The sequence below is a fragment of the Candoia aspera genome, chromosome 1 (assembly GCF_035149785.1).
Source record: "Candoia aspera isolate rCanAsp1 chromosome 1, rCanAsp1.hap2, whole genome shotgun sequence".
NCBI lineage: Eukaryota > Metazoa > Chordata > Lepidosauria > Squamata > Boidae > Candoia > Candoia aspera.
Window position 1 is genome coordinate 96,490,044 of NC_086153.1, and position 13,773 is coordinate 96,503,816.

Genomic DNA, 13,773 nt, shown 5'->3' on the forward strand with positions numbered 1-13,773 from the left:
CTGGCAAAGCAACTACCACTACTTTGATGTTAAGCTATAGTCATGGCCTATAGCATCCTAGGACTTCTCAGCTACATTACCTAAGAAAAAAGATCATTTTGCTATGCTGCAAAAGCATTGCAGAATGCATATAAATCCATTCCTGACAAAACATAATTTAAACAACATGACTGAAAGCCAAATTCTGATAATTTCAACGTTAAAATGATTTTCTGGTTTCTACCATCCTCTTGTATAGAAACTAGAAGCAGCAAATAAATGTTACTGTGCCTTTTCTATCATTATCTTGTTTCAAATATTTTAAGCATCTTTCCATAGGAGCTTAATGTGCAAGCATCTTTATTTTTCTGCTCAGTATTTGTTCTAGTCATCTTGGAAGCAAAATGCAGGGTTTTTTATTCTGCATTGTACTTAGTTCTTTTTGTTAGCCAAAGGCAGTGCATATACCACTTTCAAGATGTGCCTTCAGTGTGACATGGTTTCAATTAAGATTGTTGATAAAATGTAGTTTATTAAATTATAAATTTTGTAACAAAAACAAGACACAAGAAAGACGCAAACAAGCTACAGGGACTAGACAGAGAGACAATGAAGACACCACGACTTTTTTACAAGTAAAACTCTGCAACAGAAATTATTTTACATTTCATTCAGGATAATTCATCTCAGCTTTAGTAAAACATCTGAATTTCAGGAGTCACAACTATTTTATGTTAAAATTAAGCATCTTGCACATATCCAAGCTCTTGGTCATTTCCAGTTTTTAATATTCCTTCCATACATCAATCCATGCAGATAGTAAAGATACTTAATGCAACAAATAATAACAGTTCCAAGTTGTACAGTGAATATACATTTGTCAAAAAAGGAGGATGGGTTTTAATATGGAGAGGGGCTTATACTACAAAATAAAGGGAGACATTTTACAAAACTGAGTGTTGCTAAACAGCTTCCAAACCATTAACACATGCCCAGATTTTTAAATGTTCAGTGTTCCAGACATATTAACAGCTTTTAATGTTAGATGATCAGTTTTTTTCTTCCCCTTCTTCTCATGCTGAAACACTTTAAAATAGACTGCTACGCTGGAGCGCAATGCCAATACGGACAAAATGTACAGGTACAAGACTGAGTTTTAAAACCATGGCTCTAGATTTAGACTTCTGTTATTGTGCACTGTCCATCAGGCCTTCTAGATCTCACAGTGGTATTTCCCATCCCATTGCCTGCCACTGGTCTATCCAAGGCTGGCTGATTTCCATTCAGATGTCTCTGCTGAGCAGAGGGTACAGGCAGCTGAAATTGGGCAGACAAATCCTCACTATCACTGCTAGCATCCGATTCTGTTTCCTCTATGGAGGTGTCAATAACTTGCACCCTACCAGAAGATGGTGATTCATGGTCCTCCTCTCCCTCACCCCTATGGCTCCTTTCAACCAAACTGTCTCCATTTATTTGCAAGCTGGCAAAAGAGTTCTCTAGGGTATTTTCATCAGGTGATGGCGTTGCAGGACTTATCAGCTGACCATCTAGTGTAGGAAGGGGTCTAACAGTTGCTAGAGGCTGCACAGCAGCAGCACCTAGCGGTGGTATACTGTCTGCACCATCTGCAGAGCTCTCTCTTGCTAGATTGATAGCATTAGAGTCACAGTCCAACCTAAGCCCAGCCACTCCCTTCTTTGGAATATCTATTATGTCCCGTTTTATTTTCCTGCGACGTCCATGCTCATTTCTCCTATACTGAACCATGTTCTCAAGATCTGCCACATATAAGAAACCAGCAATTAACATTTCAGTGCTCTTTTTACCTTTAGTAAATGCATCTTCCAACTCCCTACTGGTACGTTCATCATATTGCCACCAGCCATTTCTGCCTTCATAGTACCAAGCATATTCCCCATTGCCTCTACTGGCTGCTTTGAGTTCCTCAGGTGACAGCAAAGTTGGCTTATCAAGAAAGTCCTCTGGAATTTCCTGCCGACACAGCGCACACCGCTTTCCCAACCAGGAAGCTCCTTTTACACACAGATAGCAGAAGACATGTTTACAGGGCAGACTCACGGGATGGACACATGTTTGCAAGCAGATAGCACATTCAGGAACCATAAGAGATGGTGTTGCATTTGAACATGATTCATTTGTCTTCTTGTTCGTTGGAAGCATATTGATTGAGTGATCAAGTTCACCACAACCAGCCATCCTACAGAGAATCAAAAATACCTTAATTTGATGAGATATAGCATTACTTATCTATCCTGCTTTAGAATATCTGAATTGTTTAAAATGATTGAAAACTGTATATATTTAAGATGAGAAGCAGAACTTACTAGACTGTGATGTATCTACTGGCAAGGAGAAAGCTGTTACTCGGTTAAGAACCACTCGTTCAGCGACCGCTCTAAGTTACGATGGCGCTGAACAAGTGGTGGTTACGATCAGTCCTAGAAGTTCCAGTAGTCCGAGCATCCGTGGTCACGTTACTATGATCTAGGCACTTGGCAACCAGCTCACACTTATGATGGTTGCTGCATTCCATGGTCATGTGATTGATTTGTGACCTTCCTTGCCAGCTTCCCACAAGCTAAGTCAATAGGGAAGCCAGTAGGGAAGGTTGCAAGTTGCTCAGGTAAGCCTCCTCCACCCACACACCCTCCCTGAGCCATGCAGTGCTTGTGTCATGCCTTCCCACCCACGCACCTTCCCTGGCCACTTGCACACCTTTCCCCGGCCACTTGCACACCTTTCCCCACCCAGCAGCAGCCATCCCAAGCCCTGCTGCGCTTGCACCGTGCCTCCCTGACCACCCAGGCACCCCCTCACTCCCTCTCCTACCCAGCAGCAGCCAGTTACCTGCCTGCTGGCCTGCTTTCAAGCTGCCTGGGACTTGCAACTTCCTGCCAGCTTCCCTGCTTACTTTGGCTGTTGGAAGCTGGGAGGAAGTTGCAAGGAGGTGATCACTTAACGACCCGTGATCCTTGCTTAACAGCAGCAACAGGGACTGCAGGGATTGCTGTCGCTAAGCAATGCAGTTGCATGACATCGTGCTTTACAACCACACTGCTGAGCGATGGAAATTCCAGCCCCAGTTGCCGTCATAACTCAAGGACTACCTGTATACAGTGGGCAGTGCTCCAAAATATGGGTGGGACCATATAAATTTGTTTAGATAAACAGAAAAATTAAAACGAAGTTACTTACTTAACACTGGCTTACTCCTCTCTCCTATCGCTCAACCATTTTAATCAAGTACATTTAATTGTTATTATTCCCCAGTTCCATTTATCATTGCCCTATTGCTTCCTTGCATGTTCACCAATTACTCAAAATCAAAATCAGTCATAGTAACACCTGCATGTGTCTCTTTCTGTGACAGCAAAGATTGCTCAGCTACAAGATGCAGAGTTCCTTCAGTGAGATACTATCATTCATTTATAATTTAGGGCCTAATTTTAGTATGAGGGGGAGAAATAGTGTTCACCACAGAAGGTTGGAAGCAAACTGCTAAAAGGAAATAACACTCTCCTATGGAGTCTTCAGTTTCTGTTTTCAGTGAAAAGTGAATGTAAAAAGAAAAGCAGGCAGAAGAACAATATTTACCTGAATCTTCTCCTGTAAATAGAAGTCCACTTAAACTCAGAAAGCAAGGGCTAATGAGGGTTTTAAAGCAGAAATGAGCAGTATTTCAGAGGCTGCAACATGGCTACCTGACCTTCCAGTGGGACACATGAGGCAGTGACAATGACATAGGAAAGAATGGCTCTGACATCCTTTTACTTGCTTTTTCAGAGTGGGGAGGAGGTGAGGGTGGCAATAAGAGCAGGAGACCTTGAAGAAGCAAACAGCTTCCAACTGCTACCTTTGAAACTCCCCCCACAAAGAAAACAAGCAAACAAAATCTAAAAAACCACGCCACTGATTTTTGGTATTTTTGGCATGATTTGGGATCCTTTCCACACTTTTTAAGACAATTAGTTTCTTTGCAGAAGCCCCTTATTCCCATTCCCATTCTTAATGTTTCCAAATAAAAAATTGCACTGCCCCAAATTGGCCATTTTGCTGCCAAATTTAGGGGTGGAATTGCTCAGAGGGGCCACATGCAACCCACGGGCCATAAGTTGTCCATTTCTGTTCTAAAGTCTTTAACTGTTAATAAACCTGAGGGAAAAGAGACTCTCATTAGCTGTGCTGTAGTAGCAACTTGAGAGAGGCCATTAGTTGCTCATAGAATAAAATGAGACAACAAAGTATGGCATGCAGAGCTCTTTGAAAGACATAATGGAAATACTACTCTTTAATACCAGATAAGCAGCTGATATTAAACTAGATTTGGCACAACAGAACCTAAAAAGCGAGATGTTTTCTCTAGCAGCAAGGGGCTAAAGAGCTCAATCATAACAAGAAAGAATATCAGTAACATTTCAATTTTTTTTTACAAGCAGAACAAATTCAATTTGGGATCTCAAACTGTTGTATAATAATACTGTAATAGCAAGAACCTTAACCTGAACATTACTAGATGTATATACTGGTGTAAAAATAGATAATGCATGATTCCTGTGCAGCCCTGGACTCTTTTAGATGCTACGATTATCTATCCAGTTTTGAGTTAAGAACTGGTTGGCCCTATTTTTCCTTATTCTAGTTAGACTGATATTTTGGGACTTCTTAGTACCTCTCAGTGTATATGACTTAAGTGGAGACAATTTATATTTCTTAAGTGGTTTTGGTATTTGTATGCCTAATAATAGGCCTAGTCAGCTCTTGGGAGTTACACTATGGGTTGAAAAGGATTTCATCACCTTCCACATTATTTTTAGCAGGTACATGGAAACTGGAGGTGAAGTCATCAGGAATTTTTGATTCAGATGAAGAAGAAATTTTATATTTTAGATTTATCCTTGTGATAAAGGATGGACTAGATAAATGTTGTTAGTGGATAGTTCACATAGATAGGTAGCATTCAATCTGTTCTTGATTGAGGCTGTATTTTTCTGCATAAAGTGAGAGGTATGCAATTTGTAGGTCTTGTACATCCAATCTTATTGATAAAGGACCAGATTATATGCTGCAACTCCTGAACAGATATAAGGTAGTCCCAGAAACCCACATGCTGGTAATATTTAGGTTAGACTATTATAGATACTATGCACTTGGGGCTTTATTTAAAAACTGCTTAGAAGTTGCAATTAATACAAAATACAGCAGAAACAAGGACTGATCGTTGGAAACATCCTTGCCTCTTCTATAATGTTTCTATTGCCTAACAGTTCATTTAAGTGCCATTTACAGCACTGATCTTTAGAGACCTACACAACTATATACCCAGAACATGAAAACATATGTCATTCCATATCCACTTATGAATGCAATAAAAATTTTCATAGGTCCTTTTCTTAGGTACAACTTCTCTTAGATGGCAAATTGGGCAAAAGCTCCATACCCTTGCTTGGCATGCCCTATTTATTGTCATGTTTCCTCAGGAAGGCTTGTCAGACACCCTGAAGGTCCTTTCAGGTCACAGGGATTTATTTTTGTAGTTTTCGAAGATCAAAATCAAGTTTACTGTCTTTTAACATTTTGCACGTATTTATTTTGCAAACTACCCATGTGATTATATATTGAATGACAGCGTATTCAAAAAAAGATGGCGAAATAAATGTTGTATAAGGTGAATAAGCAAGCTGTTCAGACTGTTTAGCTGTCAACTGGGAGAACAGCTGGTTCGAACATCTTTCTTGCTTGGTGCTTGAAAAATGGGATGTATCTTTTTTGTTTTTGTGCTGAGCTTTCCAAAGTTTTCTTTATAGCAAAGCTATATAGAAAAAAGCTGTAATTCTACTTTTCGTTCACATTAGAGGACAACAGAATATTGTCCATAGTAGAGATGGCAAGCAGCCATCTTCGACAACATACTTTAAAATAACTACTGCTGTAACTAAGGCAAATATTAGGGCTATTTAATCTCCAAATATTTATTTTATTTATCAATAATATTTATCAAAACATGCTTTTATATCAAAACATGCTTTTCCATTGGCAGGCTTTTTTTTTCTGGAAAACCCCTATAGTGAGCTTGAAGTTCTAATATAAATGGATGTCAACAGCCAGATTTTCTCAACTTGCTCCTTGCTTCTAGTTCAAGGACTGTTTAGCATCTGGACCCTAGTTCCAAGACTGGTTAAAGCTTGCATAAGTGTAGCTTAACAATGATCCTTTGCCTGTGAAAACCTCTGATTCTCTGAAAAATGCTAATTTTGGCTGGTGTGTTCCTGTGCTGGGCTCTATAGCTCTAACGGGAGGAGCAATATAATTAGCCACTAGCTCACAGTATCATAAAAACATCACATATGAGTCCTCAAGTCACAACACTTTTCAGGTGAAAAAAACTGAACCAAAAAATATCACAGCTCGGGATGATAATAGATGCAGTGCAATCCTGAGTTCAAACAGGGCTGTGTGTGTGTGTGTGTGTGTGTGTGTAGTATATCGTAAAGATTAGAGCTGTGCAAAGCAATTCAACTTGTTAAAGCTTTTTGTGTGGTTTGCCATTATGTCCTTTGAGAGATATTTTTCAATTTCCCAATCTTGCTACATCTTGGATTCTCCTGGTGCCTCCCATCCAGGTGGGCCAGTACTAATTAGTTTTTCATGATCAACCAAGACAGGCTGAGAGTTGCCAGGTGCTTTGACATTCACACACAAAACATTTTTCATCCATTCAGAAAACTGAACTATTACTGCATTTTCCCTCCCCCCACATCATGTTTCCTTGTATCTTGTGTGGGTTTTTTTAAACTGCAATCTAAAAGACAGAAAACGTTTAATGACTGATTTTTGAAAACTGTTCTGAAAATATTTACAGGAAAAATGTTCGAAATAAAATGTAAGTAATACATATTGATAATCTTACCTTTTCTTACTATTATTGCTATTCTTGGAACATACTGCAAAATTAATAGGTCATCTTTAAATGCATCAATCAAAACAGAATGCTCTGTTTTCCACTGATAAGTTTATTCTTGCATGCTGCCACAGTTCTACTGCAAAAGAATAGCAAAATAACGTATCATTAAACACAAAGTAACCAATTATTTCTAAGTATGTTTATTCGTCTTTCTATACATATGTTCACAGTTTATATTTTATGGGTTATAACAAAAAAAGTTAGAAAAAAAAATGGGTAAGAAAAAAAATAAAGTATCAGCAATTTCAATATTTTTTCATTATGTTTAGGTTGAGTATCCACTGCACTTGACAGTTCTTAGCAGAAGCTCAATCAGGTTTTATGGAACATGGACAGGGCCTTACTGGCTCACCTCTTCTTCTGCCATAGTCAGATATGGTTGCTGACAGTGGAGCAGAAGAGGCAAATGGCCTTTTTTTAAGCCAATAATTTTCCAACTGGAAATTCTTTCTTTGGGAACTCAGTGGCATGATTTGAGGTGGTCTATGTGCTGTGATTCTTGCTTCAAAGTAAAACTTTTCAACTAATTAAGGACAAATGTGCAATCATTTAATATTGGCAATTAAAATAAACACTCTCTGTAGCGTTTTAAAATGAAATGTATTTGAAACAATTAATAAAAGCTTAGAAAATAAGGTAAGTTCTTGAAAAGGCTATTGTCTATGAAAGGACAACATGTAAATCAGCAAAAGCCACTAGACTGCAGGGAAATAAGTACAATAAATAAACAAGCATACATACTATTTCTGTAATATTTTATTGCATTAGTAGAGCAGGATACCTCAGTGCCTGCATGTTTGAGAACAGAAACATACAATATTCATGCCCTACTATTTAATTTGATCACTACTCACCTTTCATCTGCTTTATCTTCAATATATTCTTTTGGAAAAAATTGCAACCTACACTAACAATCGAAACATTTTGCGCTTATCAGTCTTTTGTCGTTCCTATTTTTAATAATGTTGTGTGTCTGGACAGCTAACTAAAAACAGTACATTTCACTTGCAACAAGAGAGGTTACACTGAAAGATTTTTTTTTTTAAATTAAGGATGAAGCTTTTCAATTGCCTTGCCAGATTTGTTAAGTGAATTTTTACTGTATAAATTAGGCTTATCTCATATGCATGAAGCTAAATAAAGTTAGAAAACTGATGGGTCTTGCAGAAAGGTTAATTGTAATGTACATAATTAAAAAGAGCTTTGAGCAATGCCGTCCATACTAAAATCTCTTGTGCGCTACATGGAACTACTTAACAAGCATGTGTATGCATTTTAAATAACTACTACCAAGCAAGTAAATGTTATATAATTTTTCTTTAATCATTTTTTGAGAATAGAAACACCTAGCTCAAATCATCCAGCATCATTTTTATATAATTAAAGAGGACCTACTGTTAACAGATTTTTAAAAATGCAACTTTATGTTCTTTATGTACCCTATAATTTACCTTACTCTCTTTTTTCATCCCATTCTGTATTCTTTTCACCACAAACAGCTCTTTCAAATACTTTTAACTTGTAGTACTTTCTCAGTGATGCCTTGTTCAGTGTAGCTAAATCTCTCAGTTCCTGTCTTGTTTTCCTGTCTCACATTGCTCTCTTTCTAGAATCTCATTGCTGGAGATTCAGCATCAGAAATGCACAAGTCTATTTTTCAAGCTGAACACAAATCATAGTCCTCAAGTTGAGCAAATCAATAATGGCTTGTTTAGCCAATTCCTAGGTTGTTTTCCCTCCTTTTTAAAACTGCTGTCATGCAATTCTCTGGATTCTTAGGTGTCTGGGTAAGGCACAGAAGTCAGTGAAATAAAAGTTATGAAGCCACAAACAAATAATGCTCCTCAATTCTCACACTATCCTAACCCACAAGTATCAGTAAAGCAATAAGCCATGGTTTTAAGCAGCAGTTTGCTACACTAAAAAAAAAATGAAGTCAAGTGAAAACAAGTCACATTATGTCTTAGTATTAATGAGACAACCATTTTTTCTCATCTCCACTTGAACAAGTCTTTGGTATTTCTACAAAGGGATATGAAAGAACTCAAAACTGGAATTATCCCACACAAACCACAGCCAGCCCAATGGGCCTGATGTTGCACACAGGATTAATTTAGTTTTATTATTAACTCAGCTCTTCAAGCTTGAGCAATCCCACTCTTAAGGGACAGTTTCCCCACGTACTGTGAATGAAGAGGTTTGATAACACTCTAAAAGTTTACTGCAGGTGTCAACCTGGAAGGAGAAGGCAATGATCAGAGAAAAGGCATTTTTTGTGGTGGGCCCAGCTTTATGGAATTTTCTTGTTTTAAGAGGTTAAAAACGTATTTATACATTCAAACCTTCAACATCTAAGAACCTGGACTTTTAAGATTACTACCCTAATAATTTTATGATAGAAGTTATGAATTTGTACAATCTAATTTTTTTCTATTTTTGGATGACTAAGATGAAAAAGGCATAAAAAAGAGAAACAGCAGTGAAGTAAACTTGCTTAACTAGGGCATTAAAGTAATAAGCAGCACCTTGAATCACACCCAAAAGCCTACTGGAAGCCAGGGCAGCTCATGGCCTAACATGTTACATGGGCATAACAAGATACACACATAACTACCCGTGCCACTGCTACTAAGCTACTAAAAAGTGAAAGAAGCTAATATCCAATGTAACCATAACCATCGCAATTAGCAGAGAATGTTTAGCATTCATGGTTCCCATAATCTCTCGGGAACCATGAATCCAAGAGAATTCCCAAATAACAGACCTGCTCCTTTAGGCGGAAACTGTTGCCATCCAGATCAATCACCAAGAAACAGCCTCTCCATCTTGTGGGGATTTAATCTGAACTTTTTTTTAAACCATCCAGGCCCTTTAGCCTCTAGGCACTTGATTGGGATGGCAATGTAAAACTGGATATCATCAGCATCCTAATAGTACTTCAACCCAAACTGATGAATTGCCTCTCCCTGCAACTTCATATACTCTCCGAAACAGCTCTGTGTTTAACATCTTCCTGAATGCATTCCACAGAAAGACTGTTCAAGAGGACTGGCATGGACATCGACACGCAGTGCTTTCTGGCTTCAGCTCTTGATAGTGGGGCACTAGCAGCAGTTTCTCCCTAGATGATGTGACAGGTCAGGCCCATAGGTTTGGACAAAGTGTTCACACGCTCAGGCCTGAACCTTGCCTGAAGAGTCCAGATAATGTGCTTCATCTAGGGTGCTCTATAGTTGATCCACTGTTGCAACAAACTTCCCCTAAAAGGGAAGGCTGGAAACCAGGTGATGGCTATCAACGCCACTGATCAAGGGGTGGTCATTTTCCTCTTGGAACAACATACCCAGTAGCTCCCCTCCCTCCCTCCCACTACTGTACAGGGATATTTTAATGTTGTAACATGTACTAATAAATGGTTCTAGTTTATCTTTTATCAATTACTTACAGATTTTTTTTATTATACACTTGTATTTCAGTAACCCCCGAACTTGTAGGTATGTTTGGTATTGCCATATTTATAGACAGGGTGTTAGAGATACAAAACAATTAGGTCTATGACCATAATAAAATTAATCTATCTGTTATGAACTACTGTAATGAAAACCAACTTACTTTTGTGACAAATTTGAAAACTGATACACAAGAATGACATAATGCATATACTATATGGTTTTGAAATTATGTTTCCATTGTTGGGTAACATCTATTACTCTTTAAATGCAAGTTCTATTTACCATCCATTCCCAATAGTCTTTCAGATTCATTACAGAAGCAATCTTCTGTATTTACTTATCAAAACCTAGATCACAAACCAATTTTCATCTTTCATTTCAGCCTATTAAAGCAATGTGGGAAAATACCAAGATTCACGCTGATAGAGAACAATAACAACAGAGGTACTTACTGGCCACTTTTCAGAGTTCTGAACAATCAAATTTAAGTTAGTCTGTGAAGTTTACTTTCTACTCCTGTATCTCATGAATATAAATTCAGGCAAAGTTATTATTTTTCCTTTAGCTTTAAGCAGTTGCATAAACTCAGTATTATCCTATGTTTTTTTTTTAAAAGACAAGTGAATAAATATGAACCCAACAGCCAAGTTACAAAAGTTGGTAATATTAAACTAAAGGTGGGAAATATCTGTAGTTCTATTTTCATGATACTGTAACAATATGTATTTAGGATGTGAACATCAATGACTGGAACCAATTGGCACTTTTTAATCCAGTAATAAAATGGAACTTCCATTAGCAGATCTGTACTGCATAAACTAGAAAAAGGGAACACAAAAAGAAATGAACCATATTTTCTACAGCTAAAGGTCCGCAGTAGGCAGGCAAATGCTTTCTATTTTTAATTATCTGACTGATTATAATCTGCATTTTTGTTCTGGCAAGCATTCAAGTGTCTAACAATATTTACCTTTATATAACAATTTTATAAAAATATAAAAATATAAATTAAAGATTAACAGTAACACAAATGTTAAAATTGTTCAAATCTAGAATATGGTGAAAGAGATGCATCTTTACAGACCTCCTAAACAGAAGATGAGGACCAAATGCAACTCCCAATGGAGTGCAATAGCTGAGGAACAACACAGATGAAGACCATTTCCTTCCTACCAGACAGACAAACCTCTAACAGTAGGGGCTTTTTCAGTTCTATGGGTGAAATCTATGATTATGGATCCAGGCACTTGCATTTATCTTTTGTCTTTAGCCAGTACTTACAGGCTATAATAAATTACTTTTTATAGCTTCCAGACCACAGGATAACCTTTTCCCTGTTTAGCATTTAATTCGTTTAACACTTAAGCACTTACTTTCATTACCAAGGGAAGCATGGTTGGGTTTGCAAAGTGATGTAAGTGTTTTTCTTATATTGATCTTTATTACTGAATAAACCACAATGGCTACACACAACATACCTAAACTTAAGACACCAGTACTGTGTGTACCCCGTCTACATCTCCATTGTACCCATGCATGTTTAAAAAGTTATAGCAGCCTTCCCCAGCCTTCATAGTTAATGAACTAAAATTTCAACAAAGTTCTATTTCAGTACACACTAGTTGGGAATTCTGGGAGTTAATTTCACAAACATATGGAGGATACCACATGTGATGGAGTAGCCTGATTTCTTCAGTGAATGTATATGTAAAGTCAAATATTATTCTGTTGCGGGGGGGGGGGCAAAGGGGAGAAATTCTTCACATTACATACATTTTCAACAATTTCAAGTCATCCTTCTCTATGATGCTTTCACTTAACTTGTAGACACTTAGGGGGAAAATGCAGTTGTAGTAGAGAAATACACATTTATATTACATTGTTGAGTAAATAATTTTGTTACTTTTACCCAATTTACTGCTTAAGTCTGAAACTTTTTTTTAAATTGTAGCTCTAACAACTTATTTCACACAAATAGCAACAGATGCACCTCAGTCTCTCTTAACCTGGGGATGTTTCCAAATACATACATATGTAATATTTAGAAGACTGAAATTATTTCATATTGTACATTATTTCTAGCATTATGAGAAAAATGTAACTGTAGCAATGCAATAAAACTATTTTATAAATGGATCATGCTACCCTCATAATGATAAAAGTGGAATATCAAATGTTCTCAGTGGGGAATGCAGTTCTTTGTTCTATCTTGTTCCTCACCAAGGTGGTGCGAGGGATAAGAGGAGCGCCAGGACTTTAATATTTTCTACACACTATTCAGGTGAACAACCTCACACCTCTCTTTAATGGACCAACGATAAGCGAAGCGCCGGAGAGGAGTCTTCTCCGACGAAACTGCCCACAGTCAATCATCCAGTAAAGTTGTCAATCTCGCTTTTCATTATATATAGCTATTAAAACGTTCAAAAAAAAAAAATTGGTTTCCCCACCAAATCCAACTCCCCCCTCCCATACACCGAGAGAGGAGAGTTGCAATTGTTTCAGGTTCGCCCCTGCAAAGACAAGAATTAAAACAGGCGCAGGAGAGAAACAACTCCTGTCCGGAGAAGAGCGCTGGAACCGGAGGAAGAGCCCCCGCTTCCGTCCAGGTTCGCTGGCGGGGCCAGGGGGGGAGGGGAGGGGAGGGGAGGGGAGGGGAGGGGCAGGATGGGTGTAGCAGCGCAGGGCAGGCTGGACCCCAACCAGCGACCCCACGCAGTCCATCCCAGAGGCGGGCGGTGGGACAGACTGCGCGGGCCCGCTTCTCGACCAGGGCGCGGAGCGGACGACGACGCGGGCCTTTGTTCGGGTCTGCCGCTGCCCGGAAGGACCGGGGAAGGGGCGGAGGGAGAAGCGGCTCTCCGCGAAGGAGGCCTCGGCTGCCCCACAGCGGCGGCCGCCCTCGCCTGAATTCACCCCGTGGGGGCGGACGAGGAGTACCCATCCCCACACGGGAACCTTCGCCGCCAGGAACGCCGCGGCGGCCCTCGCTATCCCGTCCCCGCACTCACCTGCCCCCCTGCCAGGACTCCAGCTGCTACCGCCGAACCCGCCGCTGCTCGGTGATCAGGCTGCACCGCGCCGCCCTGCCCCCACACCCGTTGCGTGAGGCCGCGAGCAAACGCTCGAGCTCGGCTGACGTCAGGACGCAAGGTAGGAGGGGAAAGGCGTGGAGGCGGAGCGGGGAGGAGCCGGCTCGGAGCGCCACTGGAATGAGGGAGGAGGAGGGCTCTCGCCGCGAGCTCCCCCCCCCCGGGGAAAGCAACCCCCCGTGCTTGCGGGGAGTGTTTATGCGATGCGGCAGGTTGTGGGAGGGGAGCCGAAAACCTTGCAGCATGGGAGATGCAAGAACTTTTA

At 39.6% G+C, this 13,773-nt stretch overlaps 1 protein-coding gene across 1 annotated transcript; it reads right to left on the bottom strand.

Moving 5' to 3' along the window:
- Nucleotides 1–491: 491 nt before the first annotated feature.
- RNF146 (ring finger protein 146) lies at nucleotides 492–13,473 on the bottom strand. Its single transcript, XM_063310272.1, has 3 exons — nucleotides 13,428–13,473; nucleotides 6,911–7,040; nucleotides 492–2,200 (listed from the first exon to the last, which is right to left on the bottom strand). The coding sequence occupies exon 3, from the start codon at nucleotides 2,197–2,199 to the stop codon at nucleotides 1,156–1,158; it is 1,044 nt and encodes a 347-aa protein (XP_063166342.1). The 5' UTR covers nucleotide 2,200; nucleotides 6,911–7,040; nucleotides 13,428–13,473; the 3' UTR covers nucleotides 492–1,155.
- Between the last annotated feature and the right edge of the window lie 300 nt (nucleotides 13,474–13,773).